The 25,288-nt window shown below is 36.4% G+C and overlaps 7 protein-coding genes across 9 annotated transcripts in view; 4 read left to right on the top strand and 3 right to left on the bottom strand.

Moving 5' to 3' along the window:
• The window catches only part of LOC141829731 (signal recognition particle subunit SRP54, chloroplastic-like), a 4,513-nt gene extending 3,084 nt beyond the window's left edge, over positions 1-1,429 (bottom strand). Inside the window, exon 1 of the mRNA XM_074717254.1 lies at positions 1,351-1,429. Within this exon, the coding sequence (XP_074573355.1) occupies positions 1,351-1,429 (79 nt within the window). The remainder of the gene's footprint in view (positions 1-1,350) is intronic.
• Positions 1,276-2,178, bottom strand: LOC141830113 (NDR1/HIN1-like protein 10). The gene has a single exon (XM_074717601.1). The coding sequence runs from the start codon at positions 2,122-2,124 to the stop codon at positions 1,534-1,536; it is 591 nt and encodes a 196-aa protein (XP_074573702.1). The 5' UTR covers positions 2,125-2,178; the 3' UTR covers positions 1,276-1,533.
• A 2,161-nt stretch (positions 2,179-4,339) lies between these two features.
• On the top strand, positions 4,340-4,969 carry LOC141829732 (uncharacterized). The gene has a single exon (XM_074717255.1). It carries the CDS (start codon positions 4,340-4,342, stop codon positions 4,967-4,969), a length of 630 nt encoding a protein of 209 aa, XP_074573356.1.
• Positions 4,970-5,515: 546 nt separating this feature from the next.
• On the top strand, positions 5,516-8,264 carry LOC141829733 (uncharacterized). The gene is made up of 8 exons (XM_074717257.1): positions 5,516-5,769; positions 5,883-5,985; positions 6,307-6,414; positions 6,530-6,639; positions 6,724-6,831; positions 7,075-7,120; positions 7,262-7,393; positions 8,003-8,264. Exons 1-8 carry the CDS (start codon positions 5,516-5,518, stop codon positions 8,084-8,086), a joined length of 945 nt encoding a protein of 314 aa, XP_074573358.1. The 3' UTR covers positions 8,087-8,264.
• Positions 8,265-10,479: 2,215 nt separating this feature from the next.
• LOC141829067 (putative serine/threonine-protein kinase At1g01540) lies at positions 10,480-12,762 on the top strand. 2 transcript variants are annotated; one of them, XM_074716491.1, is made up of 7 exons: positions 10,480-11,087; positions 11,244-11,348; positions 11,426-11,548; positions 11,641-11,811; positions 11,899-12,028; positions 12,130-12,339; positions 12,468-12,762. In XM_074716491.1, exons 1-7 carry the CDS (start codon positions 10,492-10,494, stop codon positions 12,561-12,563), a joined length of 1,431 nt encoding a protein of 476 aa, XP_074572592.1. In that variant the 5' UTR covers positions 10,480-10,491; the 3' UTR covers positions 12,564-12,762. The 2 variants fall into 2 exon arrangements, with proteins under 2 accessions (XP_074572592.1, XP_074572591.1); XM_074716490.1 differs by having other exon boundaries at positions 11,641-12,028.
• Positions 12,763-14,290: 1,528 nt separating this feature from the next.
• LOC141829232 (serine/threonine-protein kinase SAPK7-like) lies at positions 14,291-22,282 on the top strand. Of its 2 annotated transcripts, XM_074716652.1 has the most exons (11): positions 14,291-14,410; positions 14,493-14,567; positions 14,669-14,770; positions 14,884-14,937; positions 15,012-15,104; positions 15,202-15,294; positions 15,937-16,041; positions 16,189-16,287; positions 16,542-16,791; positions 21,290-21,298; positions 22,037-22,282. In XM_074716652.1, the coding sequence occupies exons 1-11, from the start codon at positions 14,291-14,293 to the stop codon at positions 22,243-22,245; spliced, it is 1,209 nt and encodes a 402-aa protein (XP_074572753.1). In that variant the 3' UTR covers positions 22,246-22,282. The 2 variants fall into 2 exon arrangements, with proteins under 2 accessions (XP_074572753.1, XP_074572755.1); XM_074716654.1 differs by lacking the exons at positions 21,290-21,298; positions 22,037-22,282 and having other exon boundaries at positions 16,542-16,928.
• LOC141829231 (calcium-dependent protein kinase 24-like) lies at positions 17,801-22,207 on the bottom strand. The gene is made up of 7 exons (XM_074716651.1): positions 21,296-22,207; positions 20,312-20,455; positions 20,054-20,206; positions 19,833-19,948; positions 18,548-18,715; positions 18,250-18,474; positions 17,801-18,135 (listed from the first exon to the last, which is right to left on the bottom strand). Exons 1-7 carry the CDS (start codon positions 21,846-21,848, stop codon positions 18,007-18,009), a joined length of 1,488 nt encoding a protein of 495 aa, XP_074572752.1. The 5' UTR covers positions 21,849-22,207; the 3' UTR covers positions 17,801-18,006.
• Positions 22,283-25,288: the final 3,006 nt, after the last annotated feature.

Raw genomic sequence — 25,288 nt, forward strand, 5'->3', positions numbered from 1 at the left:
CCAATAATGAAATCGTAGCATGAAATCGTAGTATGACACTCACATTGGTAGTGGGTCCTATCATATACAGTAGAACCGACTACATGCAATCTAAGTGTCGTGTACAATTTTAATCCTGTGATTTCATGGTAAGTATCATCTCTCTTCTTTTTATTACATCATCCGATATTTACCTTCTCATACTTTATTTGGATATCTTGGTCACTTATGCAACTATTAAATTTTGTTTACAGAAATCGATGCCAAAGTCTTAATTACGTGTCTTGGCAATGGTGCGGGTTACAAATCTAATCCTTGGACATTTTTAAAAACAAAGAAAAGGTGGTGGTTTATGAGAGGAATATATGAAAGTAATAACGATACATCAAACTTAATCAATGATGCATCAATTCAAGAATTTAATCATCATCAAGCAATAAGGCAATACAAAATTGAAATACAACGTCGACAATCGAAAAGTAGACCTAAATTGAGAATCAATATTATTGCATTTATTTGTCGCCGTATGAATTCCTATAAGCGCAATAGAGTCTTCTGTAGGAGTGGATGACAACCAAAACTTGGTCTCAATGGTGAAAAATCTAAGGAAAAAGAAGAGTCAACAAGTCAAAATCGTACCTAAATGAAGTTTAACATCTTCCTTTTATATCAAGCCCATCCTGCAGGGACCATCCACCATCAAAGCTTATAACTCAGTAACATCCCATTAATGTTAACGAACCGGGTTATATTGTATCTACACATTGAATCCACGTCCAATATTTAAACCTCTTCGTGCTTGTAGATCACTTAATTAGGTTTAATTCCTTAATGACAGTATTGTTAGTGTTAGTTCAAGTATAAACCCACCTAATGAGACTTAATCTTTTTAATTTCCTACTTGGGCTATACTTAATACAGTATACACCACACAACAATTTAGTTGAGCTTAGCATGTCAAAACTTTTATGGGTTAAATACTTCTTAAACAATCTAGTCCATTAATTTAATTAGTACAGAACTAAAGAAGTCAGAATTACTATAACTATATATAAAATTCAATAGTAATCACAGATCTAATTTAATTAATAACATATATCAAATATAGATGTGTAGTATATATCCTGTTTCCTCTAATTGACCTCACATTGTTTAATCACTCCTATTTCTATATTCATAGAAACTGTCGGTTGTCCGACAAGATAGACAGCTCGTTAAAATTAGATCTTGAGTTTTTTTCCCCCTTGAAACAATCAAATCTATTGGAAGTATGAAAAAAAAAATGTAGATAAGGCATGCATCACAAAAATAAAAATAAACATAAACAAAGACGACCAATAAACTCAAGTCAATCATAAACAAACAGGGTACAGAAGCCAGTGCAGTGCCAGCTCACAGAAACGTAGAAAAGTCGCCAATTAACATTAATCAAGTCAAACAAAGATGCCATCTCGACGCTGGCAGGCTCGCCCAACTCCGAATTGCATAACTCGATTCGAGTCAAAAGAAATCTAGATCGATAGATGGATAGGCGGCAGCTCTCCGCCGCCGGGATCAGCGATCGCAGGTCCAAGGCCCAGGAGTCACCGGCCCGCCGCCACCCTGCGGCGGAGCCGTAATATTCCACACCTTGCAATCGAACTTGGGGTGGAAGTGTCCGATCTTGACGAACCAAAGCTTCATCCGCAAGCTGCTGTCCACCCTCACCTCGAAATTGAAGGTGCCCCCCGCCCTCTCCGCCCGGAAGGTCTCGGCCACGGCAGCGCCGGGGCCCGTCGCGATGCCGTCGAACTTCCCTTGTAGCTCGGTGGTGTTCTTGCGGCGCTGGTAGAAGAGCGGGAGCGGCGCCGACTGGATCTGCTCGCCGCCGTAGAAGAGAGAAGCGTCGAGGGCGTCGTAGTAGAGATTGACCCGCTTGTTGGGGTTGCGGAGGGCGACGGCGACGGTGAGGTTGAAGTGGAGGGTGGAATTATTGTCTGTGAGGTTGAAGGCGGACAGCTGGATCTGGTGGATGGAGGCGCGGGGGAGGCGGGGGCGGAAGATGAGCCACCAGAAGAAGAGAACGAAGCCGGCGGTGATGACGACCTGGAGGAGCGAGCAGAGGAGCTTGCAGCAGCAGCCGCCACAGCATTCTGATCGCGACATGGGACGACGGCGTCAAGGAGTCGCCGGCGAATTAATGGCGTGGGAGGCAAAAGTAAGAAGATACCTGGCGTCAGAATGGAGGTGATATATAATTTTGAAACAGAACAAAACAAAACAGGAAGAGTATAATATTGACAAATAAATAAAAACAAAAAAAAGACTCTCATCATTTCACAAATTCACATGGATGTCCCTTGTTAAATGGACTTATCATTTAAAGTCAACTATACCAAGTACTGGTGGTGTGAATTTTAAAATTTAAATTGCAGTAGTTGGATAATAGTTGATTATTAATTGTTAGAATGCATTGCATTCGTAGTTGGATGTTAAATGTTACAATAATATCATTATTATGTTATTTATTGAAAAGTGATAATATAATTAAAATAATATTTTAATCAATAAAATAAATTAAGAAATTTTATGATTTCAATTATATTTCAAATGAATATTATCTCACTATAAGAATAAATTAAATTAGCGATGAAATTTTAATATAGCAATGAAAGTATACAATTTCGTCGCTATATTTTGTTATATTATATTTTAGTGACGAGATTTAATTTCGTTAATATAGAGACGGAATTAAATCTATCCGTGGCTAATATAGTGATGGAATTAAAATCTACGTCGCTATACTCTCATCGTTACTTTAGCGATGGAAGTTTATTTTTATCGTTAAAATAAAAATTTATTTTAGTAACTAAAATAGTGAAAGAATTTTATTTCTTGTAGCTAAAATCATGTTTTTTAGGATTTCCCGTGAAACTTTTCTCCCTCGTGATCTATTTCCCTCTCCTCTCTCGAATCAAATTTCTCCCGTTGTCGGCGCTCCTCCGATCTTCGTCCCAGCTGTCCTCTCCCGATCTTTGATCTCCTGACACCGATAAGCTCCTCCGATCTCCATCCCCTTTAGGTTTAGGTCAAGCTATCTCTTCGGATCTAGCGTCGGGTCTGTTCTAGGTGAGATCATCGACGTCTGGCTCGTCCTGGCTGAGCTCATGATGTTGGATATTGGGGCCTTAATGGACCAATACGATTTTGTGGAAAAATCAGAATGCCATCAATTGATGAAAGTCGTAATTGACTTCAAAATTGAAATCTACGTTTCGCGTAGATAGATTTAGACTATTAATTTGCTCAAAATCGATTAAGGGTGAATGAGAAATTAATTGTTTAAGATTGGCCCGAATAACATTAATTATTAATTAATGTTATATATAAGGAAATACATGGGAGAATAGTCCCACATCGGAAATTTTCGATGTGTTTTCTTTCCTTATTAATGATGCTGTGTTAATGGAGTTAACACAAAAAGACCAGGTGCTCTCTTCTCAGGGGCGAGCAGGTGCTCGCACCTGTGAGCCCGCCACCTGCCACGCGCACGTGTGCGCAATGGGCGCTTTGTAGGCGCACTTTGCACTTCGCACGTACGCGCGAGGAGCATTGAGGAGCTTAAATTTATGCTCCAGATGACATTGCAGTGCCTACGTGGCACTCGGGTGACGTGTCAGGCTCGTATGTGACGTGGCATTGCCTATGTGGCATCCACGTGGGCAAGAAGAGATGACTGGACTGTTGATTGGGCGAACGGATGGCAACCGTTGATCAAAGAGGTGTGATGGATCGCATGATGCGATCTGGAGCGTTGGATCGTGAAGAGTCACGATCTGACCGCTGGGATGAGACCTGATCTGAAGCGTCAGATCGAATGGATCAATAGATTCAGATCCGACGGCTGATGACAAGAGGCGAGATCTGAGGGGCACAACTCTTCAGATCTGATGGATGAGATCAAAAGGGCTATATGAAGGGTTACAACCCTCCAGATCGGACGGCCCAGATTGATCCCGTCCAAGGGTCACATCCACTCATTCAACCTCTTCACTTAGTATAAATAGATCCCTCCAGATTGGAAATTTCATCGATCAATTCATCGATTCTTCTCTTCCTTGTGCATTCATCCCATCTAGTGCATTCGGAGTCCAAAAAGCCTACGAGAAGAGTTCGTCGGTCTCGGAATTTGGAGTGCTACTATTCCGAGACGTTCGTCGTTGTATCTTGGGAACGAATTGCTGCTATCCGTTAGCACCGTAGCGGAGCAATATCGTTTACGGAGATAGTGTTGAACACTAGCCTCGACGATCCGTATCAGTTTGCGTACTCCCGGAGCTACCGGAGACAACAATCGTAAACGATATTGGTGCAAGCTGATATGGCTACCAACGACGTTCCGATGGCCGTTCCGACCGCCATTCCACCGACATCAATTCCGCACGGAGAGAAGCCGGAAAAATTCAACGGAGCCGACTTCAAAAGATGGCAACAAAAGATGTTGTTCTATCTAACGACGCTAAACCTTGTACGATTTTTGCGCGAAGACCCGCCAGCCGCTACGGAAGGTAGCAAGGCTGCTTGCGATGCGTGGTCTCACGGAGATTTCCTATGCCGCAACTATATTCTCAACGCCTTGGACAACACGTTGTATAACGTGTATTGTTCATTGGAGACGGCAAAATCTCTGTGGGAATCACTTGAGAAGAAATACAAGACCGAAAATGCCGGATTGAAGAAATTCATCGTCGGCCGATTTCTGGATTTCAAGATGGTGGACTCAAAGAGCGTCTCATCTCAAGTCCAAGATATGCAATTAATACTGCATGATCTGGACGCCGAAGGCATGAAGCTGAACGAGTCATTCGCAGTAGCCGCGGTAATCGAGAAACTCCCTCCGTCATGGAAGGATTTCAAAAATTACCTAAAGCACAAGCAAAAGGAGATGGGGCTGGAAGACCTGATCCTGAGGCTGCGAATAGAGGAGGATAATCGAAAGTTATCCGACTAGATATCAATAAGACAATAACTAAACTAAAACGCAATAATATTAAAGCAAAATATAACACTAACTAAACTAAAAAACAAGCAGCTTGAATAAGACATCACAAAAGTCCATACAAGCTTCCCAATGAATGAATCAATCAAAAACTCTACAATTTAATCATAAAATGCAAAGTGAACTTAAGAAAGATGTGCATGATTATATCTCTTAAATAGAATGCAAACAACACAAATAATAAGAATTGGACCTTTTATCAATTTTAAGTCATCATTACAGATGTGGCCTTTAATGGGCTAAACTGCAGATTGACCCGGCCCACTTTTGAAGTTCATTTTAATAAATGGTTCTATCTGAGAAATAAAATTTATATTGCTTTTATATTTTGCATAAATTCACAATTTAAATTCAATAAATTATTATATATATATATATAATTAATTAATTAAAAATTAAATAAATTAATAAAATCATTTATCTATAAATATCAAATATACTTATCGAGCAGATTTTCGAGTTGCCGTTCATTGACAACCCTAATGCCCAGTTGAATCAATGGCGATGGGCGGAGGCGAAGGCGGAGGCGGTGGCGGTGGCGGTGGCGGTGGCGCGGAGCTACCCCGGCGGGAGGCGAGCGTGCTAAAGGGTCACGAAGGGCCGGTTCTGGCCGTCCGCTTCAATGGGGACGGAAACTACTGCCTCAGTTGCGGCAAGGACAGAACCCTCCGCCTCTGGAACCCCCATAAGGGCATCCACATCAAGACCTACAAGTCCCATGGCCGCGAGATCCGCGACGTCCATGTCACCTCGTTTGTCCCCCTATCCCCATCTCGATCAACAAAACTCTTTCTTTAATCTTTTTTTTTTCTGTGAGAGAATGACCGACAAAGTGTTCCACGCCGATGATGTGATGTTGCTGCAGGGACAACGCAAAGCTGTGTTCCTGCGGTGGCGACCGCCAGATATTCTACTGGGATGTATCCACCGGCCGCGTCATCCGGAAGTTTCGAGGCCACGACAGCGAGGTGAGTCCTGGCTCCGTGTTTCTAGGTCGTTTATTTTTCCTCGTTGCAATAAAAACTGTATCTTGCTGAAGAAATCGGCAATGGGGTTTCATGTAGCGAAGGAAATTGCATTTGCCTCACACCCTTGACTGACATATTTCGTAGTTAGGGTTTCGGTGGCTGGGGCACATGGATGACTATGTTATGCAGAATTATTCTCGTTTTTTTAGTGAATCTACTGTTTCATTGAAGGAATTAGGAAGCTCTTATGGTCTTTTGAGTGGGTAGAACCTGCTATTGACTTGGGTATAATTCTTTCGAATTTGATATCCAAACCTTCAGGTGAATGCTGTGAGATTTAATGTACATGACTCAGTCGTGGTGTCGGCTGGCTATGACCAATCAGTTCATGCGTGGGATTGCAGATCACATAGTACAGAGCCGATTCAGGTTAGCATCCTTGTTATCTTTTCAAATTTAGTTAATGTTCATCATATTTACTTGGTAAGAAAGAACTCTTTTCTTCAGTTAGCCTTGCATCAAAGCTTATGTTTTTATTTCTCAGATCATTGATACATTTCAAGACAGTGTAATGTCTGTTTGTTTAACAAAGACTGAAATTATTGCTGGAAGTGTAGATGGAACTGTCCGCACATTTGACATACGAATTGGGAGGTATCTTTCTTTTCTTCTCTCTTGCTTTACAAATGGCTTCATATTGAATTTCCTCTATCTGATGTTTAACCATTTTGAATAAAGGGAGATCGTGGACAGTTTGGGGCCGGCTGTCAACTGTATTTCTCTGTCAAATGATAATAACTGTGTCTTAGCAAATTGTTTGGATTCAACTATACGCCTTCTTGATAGGTAATTGCTTTTGATGTTCTTATGGCTCACTGGCACTTTTTACGTGTTACAAGGAGGGAAGGGGCTGGGGCTGGGGGTGGCCTCCACCCTCCTAAATTCTTAAATCCTTTTGGACCATACAAGGTTTTATCAAACTTTTACAAAAATTGTTAATCATTTTTTTTAGTAGTTTCCCCTCTTAACAAAATAATAAAATTTATCCCCTCAACTTATAATTGTGTCTGCCACTACCTCTACTTGTAGGACCACTGGAGAACTTCTGCAAGAGTACAAGGGACACACCTGCAAGGTGTGGAAATGTATTCTTGATTATATCTTCATGTTTTTTTTTTGACTTTTTCTGATGTTGCTTTCTCTTCTTACCCCTAAGTTTTGTGACTTTGCTTTGCTTATTGGGAAATCCCACGATTTGTTATGATATCTGCTGTAGTCTTACAAGATGGATTGCTGTCTAACAAACACTGATGCACATGTTACGGGTGGATCTGAGGATGGCACAATATATTTCTGGGATCTAGTGGATGCTTCTGTGGTTTCTAGTTTCAAAGCACATCGCTCTGTGGTAAACTTTCTGCCCTATTCTATCTGTATATCTAACCATATTTTTTAAGTTTCAAGTGATAGCCATTGTTATTTCTTTCTCTCTGCCACATCACAAGTCTTGCCTACATATTCTTTTGTGCATTGACATACCTTTTATTTCTTTAATTAATTAAATATTGATGGTCCCCTTTAGTTGTGAGTTGTGACTAGTAAGTTACAATAAAATTTCTCCAAATCTCTTGAAAGCGGAGAGGTCTGATGTGAGTATCATAGAAATATTGGAATGTGCACCATGGTTCACCATGCCTCCCACTGGTTTATCTTCAGTCCTGTAAGGAAATGAAGGTAGATCACGTCCTACTAGAATATGCTTGGAGGTCTTAGAATTCACATCTTGGAATGCAACAGATACTCTCTTTGCAAAGTTTCAAACCATTTCCCAGTTGTCTAGGCATAATTATTACTTAAGTACAGTTAAAATCCAACTCAATTTATCGTTTCAACATAAACTAAATTGACCTCTGGATTAACCTGTTGCATTGGTTGGTCTGCTTGGGTGGTTAATGACACTGGGTTTTGCAGGAAGCAAATAACTAGTGACTGATTTTAGTAAAAACTTTTCTTCCAGGTGACGAGCGTGAATTTTCACCCAAAGGAATGCTGTATGCTAACATCATCTGTTGATGGCACGGTGCGCGTATGGAGACAGTGAACTGGATAGTCATATTGTAGTGACTGGAAGAGTGAAATATCGACGCTTTCAGCACGGATGCAGGGATCAAGAATGATCTTGCTGTGACTTGTAAGTTGTTGGACTGTACTTTTTTGTTTCAAAAAATGATGTGTAAAATTTGAAGCTTTTATTTTGAAAGTCGGTGTGTTCCGGAAGATGCATAAGTTCACAAATAACAAAATCAATTATTTTCCATTTCTTGCACTTCAGCACTTTGTTACGATTTGCTATGGAAATTAGATCATGTGGTAGATTTAACCATGCTTTACTCATCTGGCCTCAACTAATGAAAGAATTGGAATTTAGATATCTTATTGAAACTATCTGATAACTGTATGATCTATTTATATCGACTTGCTAAATTTTGATATTGCTTGTACATAAAATATTGTTTCTGATGAATTTGCGATGTATGTTGGACTGTTTCATTAAATAATTTGATAAACTACTTTATTAAACAGTTTGATATAAGATAGAATTTCAATATGCCCTTTAGCCATTTTTTTCAATAGTACTGCATAATTTTTTAATATCATTAAAATATTTTTATTTTTTTTATTTTGTTTTAAAATGTCTCATCTATATTAGAATTAACAGAGAGGATGTGTGATGGTCAGCTGGAAACCAGAGATCATTTGTTCATCCATTGTCAAAGAGGCTGTTCTATCATTGGTGATGTGGCTGGATTATCATCAAAGCATTGTATCTAGTGGTTTTTCTTCAACCTCCTCTTTGGTAGCTGGTAGGGTGTTTGGTTGAAGGTTATTATTGATAATTTTGTTTGATTTAGATTACGATCAATTTCTAAATAATATAATATTATCGTTATATCAGCAAATGAGTTATAATTCGGGAATATGATTATCTTGACAGTTTTGAAGATTAACGAAATTTTTTTCATGATTATTCTTTGATTTTAAATTTTAATTAATTGAAATGCATTTTAAAATTTAATTGAAATTGAGTTAATGAATTTAAAAATTTATAAATTTAAAAGAAATAAAATTTTAAATTAAAAAAATGAAATTAGTTAATTATTTTTATTAATTTAATAGATTATTTATTAGAATAATTATTATAATACATTATTTAATTAAAATATATATAAATTTTTGTTAAATTAAAAAAAAATAAGATTAATAAATGATATTTATTAATTTAATAAATTATTTTATTAAAATAATATTTTAATGAATTATTTTTATTAATTTAATAAATTATTTTAATAAATTATTTTTTAATATATAAATTTATTTTAAATTTTAAAAATTAAATTAAATGAATTATATTTATTAATTTAATAATTATTTTATTAAAATAATTATTTTAAGGAATTATTTTATTAAAAAATATATAAATTTAAGAAATTAATAAATGATGTTTATTAATTTAATAAATTATTTTATTAAAATTATTTTAATAAATTATATTTATTAATTTAATAAATTATTTTATTAAAAAAATATAAATTTATTTTAAATTTTATAAAATTATAAATAAATTATATTTATTTTTTGATATATTATCAATTTATTATTATTATTATTATTATTAATTTTTAAATTAAGGTAATATAATAAATATTAAATTGATTATGTTTTATTCATTTAAATAAATAAATAAAATTAAATTATGTTAAATTATATTTTATATCTATAATTTTGATTATGTGAATCAAACTAGAGCGTTGGCGAACAGGTATGATATGATTTTTGAGATTTTACCGAATGTAAAATCGTTGTGTGTGTAATATATATATATATATATATATATATCTATATATATTTTATGATTCATATACTGAATTGACAAACTTTACGAATTTATAACGAATTATCATAAATTTGTCGGAACCGAGTAGTTAACGGCGGATGGAGCTACTGGTGCTCTCCTCTGTCGGTTGGAGGATGAATCCCATCACCCCTCTCCCTTTCATACCGGCTACTTTCCCCTTTCATACCGGCGGCGTTGCTCTAAAATATTACAATAATAATATTATTATTTTTAATTAATTTTTAAATAATCAATTTAATTTTATAAATTTTTTTATTGATTATTAAGGTAAATTTAAAAATATTCATAGTAGGTAATTCAGTGTTCTTAAGTCAATCCTCGAAGTGAAAATTAAGAAGTCGTAGCATTATATTCCTGGGAAAAATATCATTTCTTTTGTCATAGTTGGTGGGTGATCTTCGTAGAATTTTGTCGGTTTAAAATTTAATTTTCTATTATAATAATAATATTTTTAACAACCGATCCTCCTTTCTGACTCATTCCGTACCGGAGAGAACGTCGTCTTCCTCATGTTAATCGATCTACTCCAGGTCCACGATGTCACCACTTCAACTACCGCCACTTCCTCTAAAAAAAAATCCAATCTTTCGATGAGCAAAACCTCTCCCACCGTCATCTTCCTCTGCAGAATCGAGCCTGTGCAACTGCTTGTCGGTGCTGCGCTGAGATTTCTTCTCCTTCCACTGTCTTCGAAGATGTCAGGTTTCGAGCTGTCCCGGCACACGCCCGTCTTTGGCCTCCCCCTTTGGGCACTCATCGGAGTCTGCATCGCCGCCGGTGCTGCCCTCCTCCTCTCCCTCTGCTTCATCCGCCTACGGAAGGGTGAATCTTCTCGGAGAGCTGCCGTCCCCATTCCGGCCAAAGAAATCCAAGAGGTCCGCGTCGATTCCTCTCGCGCCCCCGAAGCTGATCCCTCGCCTCCGCCCCGCGAGAAGAAGGAAGAGGAGGGGACGCCGATCAAACCCCACTTTTCGCCCACGAAGGAGCGAAACGCAGCCTCGCCGGCCGCTGTACCGGGAGTGTCCCGCTTGGGGTGGGGCCAGTGGTTCACTCTCCAGGAGATCTTGGCGGCGACGGGGCGATTCTCCGACGAAAATGTGATCGGAGAAGGCGGCTACGGGATCGTCTATCGTGGTGTCCTGCAGGATGGTACTCAGATCGCAGCGAAGAATTTGGTGAACAACAAGTGATTCCCTTACTCGACGATACTAAAATCCTTTCTTTCAAGCCCTTTCAAATCTTTAACATGTCTAAAACTGCTCAATCCAGTACATGCTTTGAACAATGAATGCAGCTTTGCATTCACTTGCGCTGCATCTTAGACTTTTCGATTGCATCGTAGGGGTCAGGCAGAGACGGAATTCAAGGTCGAGGTTGAAGCAATTGGTCGAGTTCGTCACAAGAACTTGGTGAGATTGCTAGGATATTGTGCAGAAGGTGTTCATAGGTATTCAATATTGGTGAAATAGCTGCCTCTTTTATTGTTATCTTGTTTTCTAATCTTTTGGTTCTTTCACTACCAAGGATCCTTGTTTACGAGTATATTGAAAATGGGAACCTTGAAAAGTGGCTTCATGGTGATGTTGGATCAAGGAGCCCTCTTACATGGAATATCAGAATGGACATCATGCTTGGAGTAGCAAAAGGGTAATCTTCAAGTTCATTATCAGTAAGCTTTAAGAAGTTCTTTTCTTGGTTTTATGATGCCTCTTGATTAAAGTTGAGTGTGCAATCTATAGAATACTGTATTTGCATGAAGGACTTGAACCCAAAGTAGTTCATCGAGATATTAAATCAAGCAACATTCTGCTTGATAAGCAATGGACTGCCAAACTTTCTGATTTTGGACTCGCAAAGTTATTGGGCACAGGGAGGACCCATGTCACAACCCGTGTGATGGGAACTTTTGGGTTAGTCAACTTCTATTTCTCTAGGCTATTGATCTCATTTACCAAACAAGATCATATTAAGAAGTGCAATTTGTGCCCTCTTGATAGCTATGTGGCACCTGAATATGCTAGCACCGGTATGTTAAACGAGAAGAATGATGTTTATAGCTTTGGGATTCTTCTTATGGAGATTATATGTGGTCGTAGGCCAATCGATTACAGCAGGCCTCCAGGCGAGGTTAGTTTTTGTTCATATATTCTATTATGTTTGGTATGTTTCTATATTTGCCTAGAAATGCATCAATTGATATGCAAGTTGGTTGGTTGCCCTTTTTGCAGGTTAATCTCATAGAGTGGATTAAGATCATGGTGAGTAGTCGAAAAACTGATGAAGTTGTGGATCCAAAGATGCCTGAGAAACCTTCATCAAGGGCATTGAAGAAAACACTTTTAGTTGCATTGAGATGTGTGGATGCTGATTCTCAGCAGAGACCAACAATAGGGCATGTCCTACACATGCTTCAAGTTGAAGATTTTGCATACCTCGATGTGAGTTTTTAGTCTGATAGTAAATGTGAGAAGGTCAAGTGTTTGTTACTTAGTGATCATAACTGGATTGCTTAAGTTTCATTTAGATTTTGGCAATTCAATTTAGCTTGTTATATTGTTTATATCAGGAGCGACGACCGGGCCGACTGGGGCGAACTAACCCAAATTGTGCTGAACAAAAAGAAAGATCTCCAGGAAAGCCTTTTACTGAGCCTAGTAAATGAAGCAGCAACCAGAGCAGCACAAATATGCATTTTAGATGATCAAGTAAGAACCACTATCTTTTGGGAAAGATGCAATGTCAAAACCAGCCTGTGCTCTGTGCTCTGTGCTCTTGAGGCCTTTATTATCCATCCAAAAAGCCCCATGTAAAGGTGATTTTGTAGATATCAAATAGTCTTATCTATACATGGTTTTGAGATTTGTATTGATGTACATAATGTGATGTTTGATTGTCTACACTCTACCTATTGAGTTTTGTTGAGATAAAGCTTGACCTTGAAGGTGGGAAAAAGTTGAAATAACATGTTATATAATTGCAAGATTTCTGAGTGCACAATCAACTTCTAAGTCATCTTCGTTCCTCTATTTTTCATATCATTAAAAATTGAACATCTTACTAGAGAACAACTTCAACTCCTCTTTTGGTAGCTAAAGATTCTAGTTTTGGTAGCTTAGCAACTCAAAGTTATTAATTAATATCATTTAAAGTACCAACATCATATTTATTGAATTAGTACTCGAGTATGCGTCGTGACCAATTGTAGTTTCTCGATTTACCTCCTAAATCGTGGGGTCGACCGTGATCGAACCACTAAGGTGGCGGATTCCACCTTTTTTAGAAGAAAAGAATTAGTACTCGAGTAGTAGATTTTTAATAATGAAGCAAGATTCGAATCCCCATGAATGCATGTATCTGAAAAATTAATTCTTCCCTCTAAAGAAGTCGTTCAATATCATGATTTACTTCCTTTTATAAGATATTGGGACTATTTAATTGTAATAATATATTTGATGAGCTTATCCAGCCAACATCATTGAAAATGATGAAATCAACTATAGCTAAAATGGTCTTATCCTATTCAAATTATTATATTTATACCCTTTTAAATATATATATTTGATAGAAAAATCAACAAACATGTAAATAAATTATTGACAACAATATTATTAATCGAAACCAATATTTTTTAGCTAAAGATTCTATTTTTTGGTAGCTTAGCAATTCAAAGTTATTAATTAATATCATTTAAAAGTACCAACATCATGATTTTTAATAATGAAATGATAAGATATAAAACGCAGTATAAAAATGCAACATGATATACTTACCATGAAAGAGGTTGTTTATAGTATATCATAATTTACTTCCCTTGCATAAGATATCATTTCTTTTAAAAAATTAATATTTTTAAACTTTTTAAAGATATTTGAGATGCACACTTGAAATGTCAATATATTTTAGTACTTTGAAATGCCAATATTTTTTGATAGATAAGTGTATAATGTTCATCATAACATCCTATCATATTTGAAAAAAAGGAAAAAATATTTACTAAATTTGAAACAAGATTTTAAAATTAACCCTTATTATTATTATTATTATTTTTTCACCACATGGGTAGATATGTAATTTCCGACCTGTCATGAGGAGTTCTCCCTCTGCGTACCCCCGCCTGCTATATCGAGACTCGGTTTCCGTTGCCTCTTATCCCCAATCCCGAAGAAGCGGCGAGCGACCGGAAGGCGAGCGCGACGCAGCGATTCACCTTCAGAATCTGCGCCGCGTACGATCGCACGAGAATAATACGATTCAAGGTGAGCATTACAATACTGAATTGAGTTTCTCCTCTGCCATCGATCTTTCGTATCTCGTCGCGACGTGAAGTCCCTGTTTTTGATCGTATCAAGATCGACCTTTGGTGAAAGTTGAGGGTTTCGTGTCGGCGTGATGGAGAAATACGAGCTCCTAAAGGACATTGGGTATGGGAACTTTGGAGTCACCAAGTTGATGAGGAACAAGGAGACGAAGGAGCTCGTCGCCGCCAAGTACCTACCCAGAGGGGAAACGGTTCGGTATTCAGCCCTATTTCGATTTGTTTGGAATGTGATTGGTCGTATTCGTTTCTCTAATTTCCTTTTTTTTATTTTAGATCGATGATAAGGTTGTGAGGGAGATTGTTAATCATCGTTCGCTTCGTCATCCTAATATTATCCAATTCATGGAGGTCGGTTGGTTCTTGAAGCTCCATCGGTGTCTAATTAGGGTTCATGATTTACGTACGTATTTGATTTTATTGAAAACGTCATCATGGTTCTTCTGAAATAGGTCATGCTCACGCCTACTCATTTGGTGATCGTGATGGAATACGCCGCCGGTGGAGAGCTCTTCGAGCGGATCTGCAACACGGGAAGGTTCAGCGAGGATGAGGTTTCTATATCACATTTATCTTTCAATTAAATTCTTATTTTTCTTTCCCATTGTGGTGCAAAAGTTCTTTCTCGAATAAAGGATTACTTTAAAAAATTTATTGTAAACTTTAGGCGAGGTACTTCTTTCAGCAGCTTATATGCGGTGTCAGCTACTGCCATCAATTGGTAAAATTCTTTGGAAACAACATAAATGAGATGAATTGAGAATTTTGTCTGAATGATGATTCTGATGTTTACAGCAAGTTTGTCATCGAGATCTGAAGCTCGAGAACACTTTGCTTGATGGTAGCCCGTCACCTAAACTCAAAATATGCGACTTTGGTTACTCTAAGGTGAGCGTATTCGATGCCATTTTTCTCATATAATCTCAGTTAGATTAACGTTTAGTGCAGTGAGAATGTATGTATAAATTATAAATTCATAATGCAGTCCACTCTGCTTCACTCGCAACCCAAATCAGCAGTGGGAACTCCAGCATACATTGCACCAGAGATTCTGGCTTGGAAAGAATATGATGGAAAGGTGCAAACAGAAACCTCCTTTTATAATAACAAGAGCACATCCTTACATGTTAGAGGTATTGGGTTGATTGTTTGATTAATAGATCAGGTTAATTATACTTTGAGGATAATGTCATGCCAATCACAATAGAGGTATTGTTGTTTAACCATGTCTGATTTTATGTAATAGAATTGTTGTTGCATTTTTTGTATACCAATTGAACTTTTATAACATGTGTAGAGCTCAATGCAGAAATAAAACCAAGATGTAGTCATCTTCAAATAGTTGGAAGAAGAATGGCTGAGCTTGATAATGATGTTGAGTTAGAATTTGATACCAGTAGTGTGGGCTAGATTTCTTAGCCTGATAGAACTGGTACTTCTATGAATTTCATTGAACATATAAGTGTTTGCTTTATTTTGCAATATATTTTTTGATGCCCTGTAAGTGCTTAACATAAAGTGATTTTGAATTTTTGATGTGTTGTGATTTAATATTCTAGAAATACCTGCAAACTCCTAGTACTTAATTATTAACCTCCATTATAAATAAATCTCTCTCTGTTTTTGATTGGAGTTTTATATGCCTTATCTTCCTGTCTTTTTTTAAAAAAAAAAAAAAAAATCTTCAGCTTGTTCTAAGACTGAGTAATTGTCAGTATAGATGGCTGATGTATGGTCTTGTGGGGTTACACTATATGTAATGTTGGTGGGAGCTTACCCCTTTGAAGATCCAAATGATACGAAGAACTTCAGAAAGACCATTGAGGTGAAAACTTTAGACCTCTTTGTTTCTGTTGCCTCATCTCTTCTCGTTGTTATTATGCTTGTTTTATTTGTTTTGATACCTCTGGCTTCCTAAATTACGAAATTGATGTTCTATCCTTTTGAATTTCCAACTATTATTTCACTGCAGAGAATAAGAGCTGTTCGATACAAGATACCACCACATGTTCATATTTCCTCAGAGTGCAAGCACCTTCTCTCACAGATCTTTGTTGCCAACCCTGCCAGGGTAATCTTCAAAAATTTATAGTTGAATTTTATTGGCATAAAGTAATAGGTTAAGTACCCTAAAAAAACATGGCTGTTAATAGGACCATGCACCGCAATCTGTTAAAGATGGATAACTAAACATGCCATAATTAGAGTGAAATTGCAGATTGTATGATATAGGGCATGAGCAAAAAATCAAATAGGCAAAAAGGAATGAGAAAACAATACCCAACTTCACTCTGTGTGTTTTTTTTTTCATGTGTATTTGTGCAGAGGATCACAATGCAGGAAATAAAGAACCATATTTGGTACTTAAAAAACTTGCCTAGGGAGCTTACAGAAGCCGCACAAGCAAACTATGGATACTTGCGTGATAACAATGTGCCCACCAGTTCCACTGGTTGCCTCCAGAGCGTCACAGAGATCATGCAGATTGTAAAGGAGGCAAGGATCCCCCCACCAGTATCACAAAGTGATGATGAGATCAACTGGGAAAATGATGAGCAGGATCAGGAGCAGGAAGGCGAACAAGACAAGTCAAAAAACAAAGAAGAGCAACAGCATTCTGCTCAAAAAGGGAAAGAACATGAGCGTTCTGCTCAAAAAGGAAATGACGAGCAAGAAAGTTCTGCTCGAAATAGAAAAGAGGAAGAACATTAGGTCGATAAGTAAATAAAAATCATGGTAATCGGAAAACTTAGCATATACAAAGAAATACATCTATTATCTTTTTTGTTTGATCCTGATATTATTTTGATAGTCTTGCATGTTATGTTTATTATAAGTCACTGATGTATTTTCGCAATGGATTCTTCCTTTGAACTTTTCACCTGTATAATTTGAATAGATATAGTACACGGCCCCCTTTAATTTTTCTTTATATTAGCTTCAGTTCAGCTCAATTGCTGAAACTGAGACTGTGTAGAATGATGGAAAATGACCTTTATGTCTTCTGAATGAGTTTATCTATATACATGATCTGAAAGGCATCCTCTACCAGCGTGATATATGCTCTATTAACTCCTTCCACTATAATGGGAGGAGTAAATTATATAGGTTATCATTATCAAAGTTCTATCATTTCTGAATTGAACTCGAGGTACTAATTCATGTTTCGCTGTAGTGTAGCCGTTGGGTTGCACTATGGTGTGTCAAGTAATGTCATCGAGTCGGCTTTCTGGTTATAAGGTCTTTGACAAGAAATTGAGACTGGGTGAATGGCTGCTACTCGGACAACGATAAGTGTGTACAAATACTAGAGGATTGATGTTAGGTTTCAAGGTTTTGTGTTGTGCCTTCGGTTACTCAAGTGTAGAGGACAAGGTAGATTTTACCATATATTGCTTCAAAGGTTCTCGACTTGTAGGAGCTTCAAAGTTTAGCATCATTTTTAAAGTAGTGTGAAGATAGTTAAGGAGAGGGGTTGTTTCTCTTGTTAGTTCAGAGGAAAAAGAATGCTCCTTTTATAACCTTAGTTGGATTCAACTTGTGTAATCACATATAATTTGAGAAAAAAAATCTAATAAATGGTGTTAGAGCAATCCCAATCCCATATCATATAGTAACTTAGTGTCTCTAATCTAATAACATGCTTAATGTCTCTAATGGCAGTATTCATGTGACTTAGTGGTAACTAGTAGGCAATGATGAAGGCATGTCCTCAACATTCATGGCACTAACTGATCATACAACTTTCCAAAGAAACTCTACCTCCCTAAAAGCCACTCTTTAACATTTGCTACTGCTCTGAAATCTTGAAAGCATCACCCAAGTTGAGCCTCAAACTATTTCTCATTGTTCTCCTTCCAATTTCTCCGTTTCCTTTTCTCATCATAGCTGCAAACTCACTATAATCTATTTGTCCATCCTGCAAACAATCAGCGAAACAGTTGTTAGCGATTGAACACATGTAATGAGCATGATTTTAATGGAGAAGATAATTGTATCATATCGAGAAAATCAACACTAGACAGGCACAAACGTTGTTTTGATCAATTTCTTTGATCATGTCATCTAGATGAACATCATCGAGACCAAATTCTCGACAAGCTTGTGAAAGCTCATCCACAGTGATGTAGCCACTTCCGTCTTTATCGAAGAAGGAGAATGCTGACACTAGGTTTTCATCCCTCTCCAACTTGTTCATGTGCAATGTTGCAGCAAGAAATTCACCATAATCTATGGTGCCGCTGTTATCAATGTCTGCCTGCCACCAGTTCAAGCAATCCAATATCAAGTTTCATAAAGATCAAACAAATCTTCCTCATTATTTTGCATACCGCATTCATAAGTGCTTGGATCTCTGATTCCATTAGTTCAGAACCCACTCTTCTTAAACCATCTTTCAGTTCATCAAATGTGATTGTCCCGCTATTATCTGTATCGATCATATTGAACAATTCTTTCAGACCGCCAATCTCTTCTTCTGATAAGCTTTCAGCGATAACCTATAGGATAAGGAACACATGCTTCAGGAAGAAACAGCACAAGGCACATTAAAGATGATATTTTTCATTACTAACAAGGCAGATGGCTTTTAGATGTGAAAATAGTCGAGACAATTTTGAAAAGTGTATACGTTCGACATGGATCCTTCAGTCCAGAAAAGGTATACGTTCGCTAGGTTCACCAATTAGCTAGGCATGTGCGATGCCCTCTTCGATGGCGAAGCCAGAATTAGTGAGGCACAAGGCTGAAGCAATAACGACTAGACCAGTGTTTAAGAGCAAAAGGGATGGAGATGCAAGTACACCATCTAACCATGTTGTTACCAATGTAGCTGCTATACAGGATTCTAGTTAAACATAAACGATAAGCACTTCTACTGATAACCATACGATAATGTGCGACTTTTCAGCCTTTTTGTTTATTTGTTTGTTGTAATATCTCTTCAAAAAACCTTCAAACATAAACTACTATGCCGACGAATTATTGACATGATTCTCATTATTGTTACTTGTTGTGCACATGACACCGAGTCATTCACTTATTTGGGTTGTTTCATCTTCTCATCAAGACACTTTTCCCCACATTATCCACGATACGATGTCCAGATTGCATAGGGTAACGATGTCGTTCTAATACAGGGATTTATTGGCACTCTTAATACATGGTCATGTGCATAATGTAGTATGAATACTAAACCTAATAGTAATCCTGGATTGAATGTAATTCCTACTTCCTAGGCATTCACCAACAAAGAAAGATCATGTTATAGAATGTTAGAAGCTTTCTAGATGATCCAAGCACAGACTTGTCTGGCCACTTTATTCGATCTCCTCGGTGTGACTTATTTATCTGCAAGTAATGGTGTCTATAGGCGGTGTTTGAGCCAGGACAACTATGAGTTATCGTTCTTTCAAATTTTTTTTAAAAAAACTATTAATGTTAACTTAGGCTTCAGAAGATTGGATTAGAAGTTCAGGCCTAGGATTTAAAGAGTCAATTCTCCCATGCGAACTGGATTGCTAAAAACATTTATAGAACTAATAGTAAAGTTTAAAACTTCTGAAGAATGATATTTAGAGTTACTAGTTTAGAGTATTAGTTGGGGGAAGGTATTGCCTTCAAGGCCATCTTCTTAAGTTTGTTCATTGCTGAGAACTGCTTCAGGCGAGATAAGACAGCAGAATCCAGAGGTCGATCAGGTGCGACTTTGTCATCAACAATCCACGGGTGACCTAGCACAAATAAGTTCATGTCAAAGATAGTTCAAGTTGTTTGGCACATTTCTTTTGCAGTATTTTACCAATCAAATTATATCATTTTTTGATAAGAGTACTCACAAAGAACTTGATGAGCGGTAAATCTCCTCTTCGGATTCTTATTCAGCATATTACGAATCAAATCTTTAGCACTATCAGAAATACAAGGCCATGGCTCTGATTCAAAGTCTATGTGACCTTTTAGTATCTCCTTAAAAATGCCTGCTTCAGTTTCTGATGGCAAGAAGAAATAAAACATAACTTGGCACCTCACAATAGAATAGATAACATACTAGCAATCCAAAATTCTGTATCAAACATGAGATTCGAAGAGTATACCTGCCCAAAAAGGCGGTACTCCGCTTAGCAAAATATACAAGATGACACCAGCACTCCAGACATCAGCTTCTGGACCATAGTGTTTGCGCAAAACCTCAGGCGCAACATAATATGGACTCCCGACCACATCGGAAAAGGTATCACCTACACATATGCTGAAAAAGATGAGTTCTCAAGGAAGTGAACCAGTGTAATATTCTAGAGCATGCTATACAGTTTTACAAAGACTTACTTTTCAGTTATTCTAATGCTTTTCTAGTAATGCCTGATAACACATGTAACAAGGCTTTCAATGATTTACAGGAGAATCTTGAAGGGCAATGTTATCGCGTGGTAAAATGACCAAGGTCTCCAACTAAGGACCTGAACTCAACAATTCTACTAAGCATGGTTGGTGTAGACTTAAAGTGATTTGAGAAGTAAATAAGATTGGATGGTCATAACGCAAGCATTCAGCAGTTCTTTATTTAGTACAAACTTTCTTGATAAACTATGAATTGCAATGAAATCAAAGTGAAGCATCCAATGAGGATTTGATGTAGGTGGGCTCATCAAAGATCATTATCCATTCTTACATTGATTCGATCCTTGCCTTCCCTGGGTTAAAGCAGGAGCAGCAGAACAGCCCTCACAATCAGTTGGCAGTTCTACAGTCCTTAGGTTCAGGAAACTGGATGTTATCAAATTTACTTCCTGGTAACTCAAAAGGACTAATGATCTTCAGAAATATATATATGCAGTAGAAAAAAAGAAGAGATTAGCATAATGTGATTGGTAAACTTCACCAAATACCTTAGGGACAGTAAATTATACCCAGCAATTCTGCATTGAAATTGCAAAGATCCTAAAATAACATTTGCTGATTTGAAATGTCAGAATAAATATCGATCGATGAAGAAAGAACAGCTTTGTTTTTCCCTATAAGTGAACTTGGTTTTAGTAGGAGGAAAGGATGAGGAGTTGAGGAGAAGATGAAAGAGCAACCTGGTTTGTAGAACACGGAGAGCCCGAAATCCGTGGCCTTGAGAGCAGCATCCTCGTCGGTGCTAGCAAAGAGGAAGTTTTCCGGCTTCAGATCTCGATGCATCACCCCCAGCGAGTGGCAAGCTTCCACCACTCCCGCAATGGTCTTGATCAGCTGCGCCGCCTTCCTCTCGCTGTAATGCCCCCTCTGTATGATCCTATCAAAGAGCTCCCCGCCGGCGCACAGCTCCATCACCAGGTGCACGAACACGGGATCCTCGTAGGTCCCTTTTATCCGCACCACATTGGGGTGCTCCGACAGGTGGTGCATGATCTGGATCTCGCGCCACACGTCCTCGTAGTCCTCGCGGCACAGCAGCTTGCGCTTGGGGATCGACTTGCACGCGTACTCCCTGCCGGTGGCCGCGTCGACGCAGAGGTACGTGGTGCCGAACTGGCCCTGCCCCAGCTTCTTGCCGATGCGGTAGTGCGCCTTCACATTGGGAGTCTTGTGAGGCAGAACCGAGGAGGGCTTGGAGGAGCCGTGAAGAGCTTGGCCGGAGGATTGATCCATGGATTGGAGAAGAAATATGAGGGAGAAAAAAAATCGGACTTTTAGGCAGCTAAACTCAAAAAGATTGCTCCTTTTTAGTTTCTCAATGAAGAACGAACGCACAGGCTGCAAAATGGATGGTATGATTCAGGGCTTCCGATTGGCAGAAGCAAGGAAGATGTGATGATGTGGGGGGTTTGGAATGGAAGGAGCGTCCCAGGAGGAGGAAGAAGAAGAAGAAGAAAAGAAAAGAAGAAGAAGAAGAGGGGAAGGAAGACTAACAAGAAGTCATCCCTGCTGCCATTTGTGGTCTGGCAAGGAACGAAGAGGACAAAAAAAGCATGTCGCACAATTCCAATTGATCAATGTTTTCTCACATTTTTTGCAGGCTGAATTCGATCCAAAAAATTTCATATAGGAAGCTGATTCAGCACCTGAGCAGATAAAATGACGAGAAAGAATATTGTTGATAAGAAAAAATGATGGTCCCTTTCAGATTTCTTCCGAGTCGTCACCTAAATTTGTTCCACAGGAGACTTGACCAGTAATGTTCAAAGATGCATCGTTCCTTACAAAAAAAAAAAAAAAAAAAAAAAGATGACAGAGGGATTCAATTGATGCGCATATCTCTGTTCTTGTCAGAAGTTAAATGTCTACGTATTACAAAGAAATGTCTTGAAAAGTACATGGATATCTGATACACCACGTTGAATGGATTGTAAAATACGTTGATAGTTCAACAAATTGACTGAAGGACTTTAAAATTATCAAATTTTCAAAAGCTCGTATAATTTTCAGATTTATAATTTATGCCTCATTTTATCCCTTCCATCCACTACTACTATATCATTATGATACTGAATTTTAAAAAATAACATCACTGTAATATTATATTTTAAAAATCAATATTATTATTATGTTAATTTTATAATTTATACAGCACTAAAGTGATATTAATTTTTAAAAAATTAACGATATTATTTTTTTGAAAATCAATAGTAATGGATGAGAAAGGATAAAATAAAAAATAAATACGTACTTTCATAAATTTGAAAATTAGATGTATTTTAAGAATTCATAATTTTAAAATTGAAATAATAATAAATTGATAGTTTATGATCTCTGACGTACTAAAATAGTATAAAAAATAAAAATAATATTTTAACTGATTAATAATATTATTATGATTGTTTAGTAATTAAAAACATTAAGATAAAAAAGGTCATACAAGTATATTAAATTCATTATTCTAATAAATAAATAAATATATATATATAATATTTGTATTTTTATAAAAATTTAAAACATATTTTAATTTATTATAATAATAGTAATTCGATCACAAACATATTCATATTTTTTAAAAAGTAAAACATAATAATATGTTATATTATTTTTTATACTGATAGAAATTTAAAAAATTGGAGGTGAATATATAAAATTATTTTTAAAAATAATTTTATTTATTTTCTAGAAATTATAAATTGAATAAGGAAAGATTCGATGAAGATTTTCAAATTCTTAGGCATGGATTTTATTTTATTTTATTTTATTAAAAAAAATCAATTTCCAGCCTCCATCATTCCACGCACTTCATCTGTGGAAGAGTCCAAAAATTGAATGGAATTTAATGTTTGATTTTTAGTCAAATCTGACGTGGAAAGCACCAGCAGGAGGAGAACGTGGCCACGTTTTGCCAGAAAATTAAATTGAAGCAGTACGAAATTTTGACTTTGGTTCTTCCCAAATTTCCATTTTCAAATTTTATTTGTTTTTAAAAAATGAAATATATATAGGTATATATATTATGAAAATATAAAAAATAGAATATATATTTTCATGATCTAACCTATATTGAAAAACAATTCAAGTTATTTTTCCTTTATTCATTCATGAATATATCTAACTAAAATATTAGCGTTGGGAATGAGCAACATTTAGTTCATCTATCGATCAAGAAAATTGAAATAAAATAAAAATACTCTAATTTAAAAAATCTGGTTTGGTTAGAAACAAAACTAAATTTTTTTAGTTTATTCTATTTAAAATCATTAAGTGAAAAAAATTAAATTAGAAACCTATGGAGATTAACAATAAATAATATTATAATTTAAGGCTCATACTCATCAACAATAAATAAAAAGCATGATAGAACATAAATACACGTACATATACCTACATACATACTAAAAAACTTGATGATTTGATTTTAATATTTTAATATAAATTTAAATCAAAGATAAATTTATCGAAACTAAATTGATGAACAGTGGAAAATTTAAAAGTCGTTTGATTTGAAATTTTTTTTTCTATTTTTTTTTTTTATGTTAATCTAATTTTTAAAAAATAGAAAATATATTTGGTATGAGATACTATTTTTTATTTTTTAAAATAAATTAAAATATATATTTGATTTGTTAATATGAAAAATTATAAATAAAATAAATTTTTTAATAAAAATACCATCTTATTTATGAAAAAGAAAAAATCATACAACAAAAAGGGATAAAATCTAACCTTCTAATATGCAATATAAGAAAATATCTTATCACTATCCACCTCTGTTGGCAATATTTTTTTTTTACCAAAAGAATATTTATTCCTTAAAAAGAAAAAATCATATTAGAAGGGGGTCAAACCTGACCTTCTAATACAGCATTACATGATTCCAAACTCTTTACATGTATCACACTATAGGATAAAAGATTTATCAACTATACAAATTATTCACCAATCTCGCACAACATTTACAAACATCACAAAATGAAAGTGTATATCTTCTATTGCAAAGCTACACCTCTCATGTACTTGTCATCAAAAGACTCTTCTTCTTCAAATAAAGACATAAATATTTCCTCTTCATCAAATAGAACTTCAACATCCACCTGTTTGCTTGCTCACAGATATGGGACAAGGCAAGTTCTCAATTAACATTTTCAAAAGCTATATTTATCTAGACAAATACATCACATAAGTCTAATAAGTAAAGAAAGACACATAACAGCTGATTATGGTATAACTAATAAAAATAACAATAGATCTTCCTGACAAGATCTACTGTGCCATAGGAGTGGTCAAATTGTGTGAAAATTAGTAATTAACAATGAATCGGTTAGATACGGTAATTCAACAATGAGCAGTTAATAATATGATCCCAACCATTTTAAAAATAAGAATGTTATTCATTTTTAACCATGTCAACTAATGTGCTGATCTTACTTAGTATGCTAACTATACTTATATCATTGTATACCTGAGATAATATTACTATCATTAGTGAATGTAAGTGTAGTATAAAGCATTTAAGATAATATTTTCAAGTTCACAACCTTCTAAGTTAATACAGAAAAACTCACTTGATCCTTACCTGAGATGGTGTGTTGGCAGCAACTCTTCTGCCCAATGGAAACCCTCGGCAAAGGTATCAAGATCCAAAAGCCCTAACCTAGCAATCATCTAAC

The sequence above is a fragment of the Curcuma longa genome, chromosome 5, assembly GCF_044706935.1.
Source record: "Curcuma longa cultivar G26 ecotype Majalengka, Jawa Barat chromosome 5, ITB_CL_G26_1.1, whole genome shotgun sequence".
Classification (NCBI taxonomy): Eukaryota; Viridiplantae; Streptophyta; class Magnoliopsida; order Zingiberales; family Zingiberaceae; genus Curcuma; species Curcuma longa.

What these genes read in the sequence shown, in the direction of transcription:
- LOC141830113 (XM_074717601.1), bottom strand. Translation starts at nt 2,124, where the DNA reads ATGTCGCGATCAGAATGCTGTGGCGGCTGCTGCTGCAAGCTCCTCTGC.
- LOC141829732 (XM_074717255.1), top strand. Translation starts at nt 4,340, where the DNA reads ATGGCTACCAACGACGTTCCGATGGCCGTTCCGACCGCCATTCCACCG.
- LOC141829733 (XM_074717257.1), top strand. Translation starts at nt 5,516, where the DNA reads ATGGCGATGGGCGGAGGCGAAGGCGGAGGCGGTGGCGGTGGCGGTGGC. An exon ending in TTTGACATACGAATTGGGAG is followed by an intron (nt 6,640 to 6,723) that starts GTATCTTTCTTT and finishes TTTTGAATAAAG; the next exon opens with GGAGATCGTGGACAGTTTGG. An exon ending in TCAAAGCACATCGCTCTGTG is followed by an intron (nt 7,394 to 8,002) that starts GTAAACTTTCTG and finishes CTTTTCTTCCAG; the next exon opens with GTGACGAGCGTGAATTTTCA.
- LOC141829067 (XM_074716490.1), top strand. Translation starts at nt 10,492, where the DNA reads ATGAGCAAAACCTCTCCCACCGTCATCTTCCTCTGCAGAATCGAGCCT. An exon ending in TGTGCAGAAGGTGTTCATAG is followed by an intron (nt 11,349 to 11,425) that starts GTATTCAATATT and finishes TTCACTACCAAG; the next exon opens with GATCCTTGTTTACGAGTATA. An exon ending in AAGATTTTGCATACCTCGAT is followed by an intron (nt 12,340 to 12,467) that starts GTGAGTTTTTAG and finishes TGTTTATATCAG; the next exon opens with GAGCGACGACCGGGCCGACT.
- LOC141829232 (XM_074716652.1), top strand. Translation starts at nt 14,291, where the DNA reads ATGGAGAAATACGAGCTCCTAAAGGACATTGGGTATGGGAACTTTGGA. An exon ending in ACCTACCCAGAGGGGAAACG is followed by an intron (nt 14,411 to 14,492) that starts GTTCGGTATTCA and finishes TTTTTATTTTAG; the next exon opens with ATCGATGATAAGGTTGTGAG. An exon ending in GCGACTTTGGTTACTCTAAG is followed by an intron (nt 15,105 to 15,201) that starts GTGAGCGTATTC and finishes TTCATAATGCAG; the next exon opens with TCCACTCTGCTTCACTCGCA.
- LOC141829231 (XM_074716651.1), bottom strand. Translation starts at nt 21,848, where the DNA reads ATGGATCAATCCTCCGGCCAAGCTCTTCACGGCTCCTCCAAGCCCTCC. An exon ending in TTAAGAAGATGGCCTTGAAG is followed by an intron (nt 18,716 to 19,832) that starts GCAATACCTTCC and finishes CTTATCCTATAG; the next exon opens with GTTATCGCTGAAAGCTTATC. An exon ending in AAGAAATTGATCAAAACAAC is followed by an intron (nt 18,136 to 18,249) that starts GTTTGTGCCTGT and finishes GATTGTTTGCAG; the next exon opens with GATGGACAAATAGATTATAG.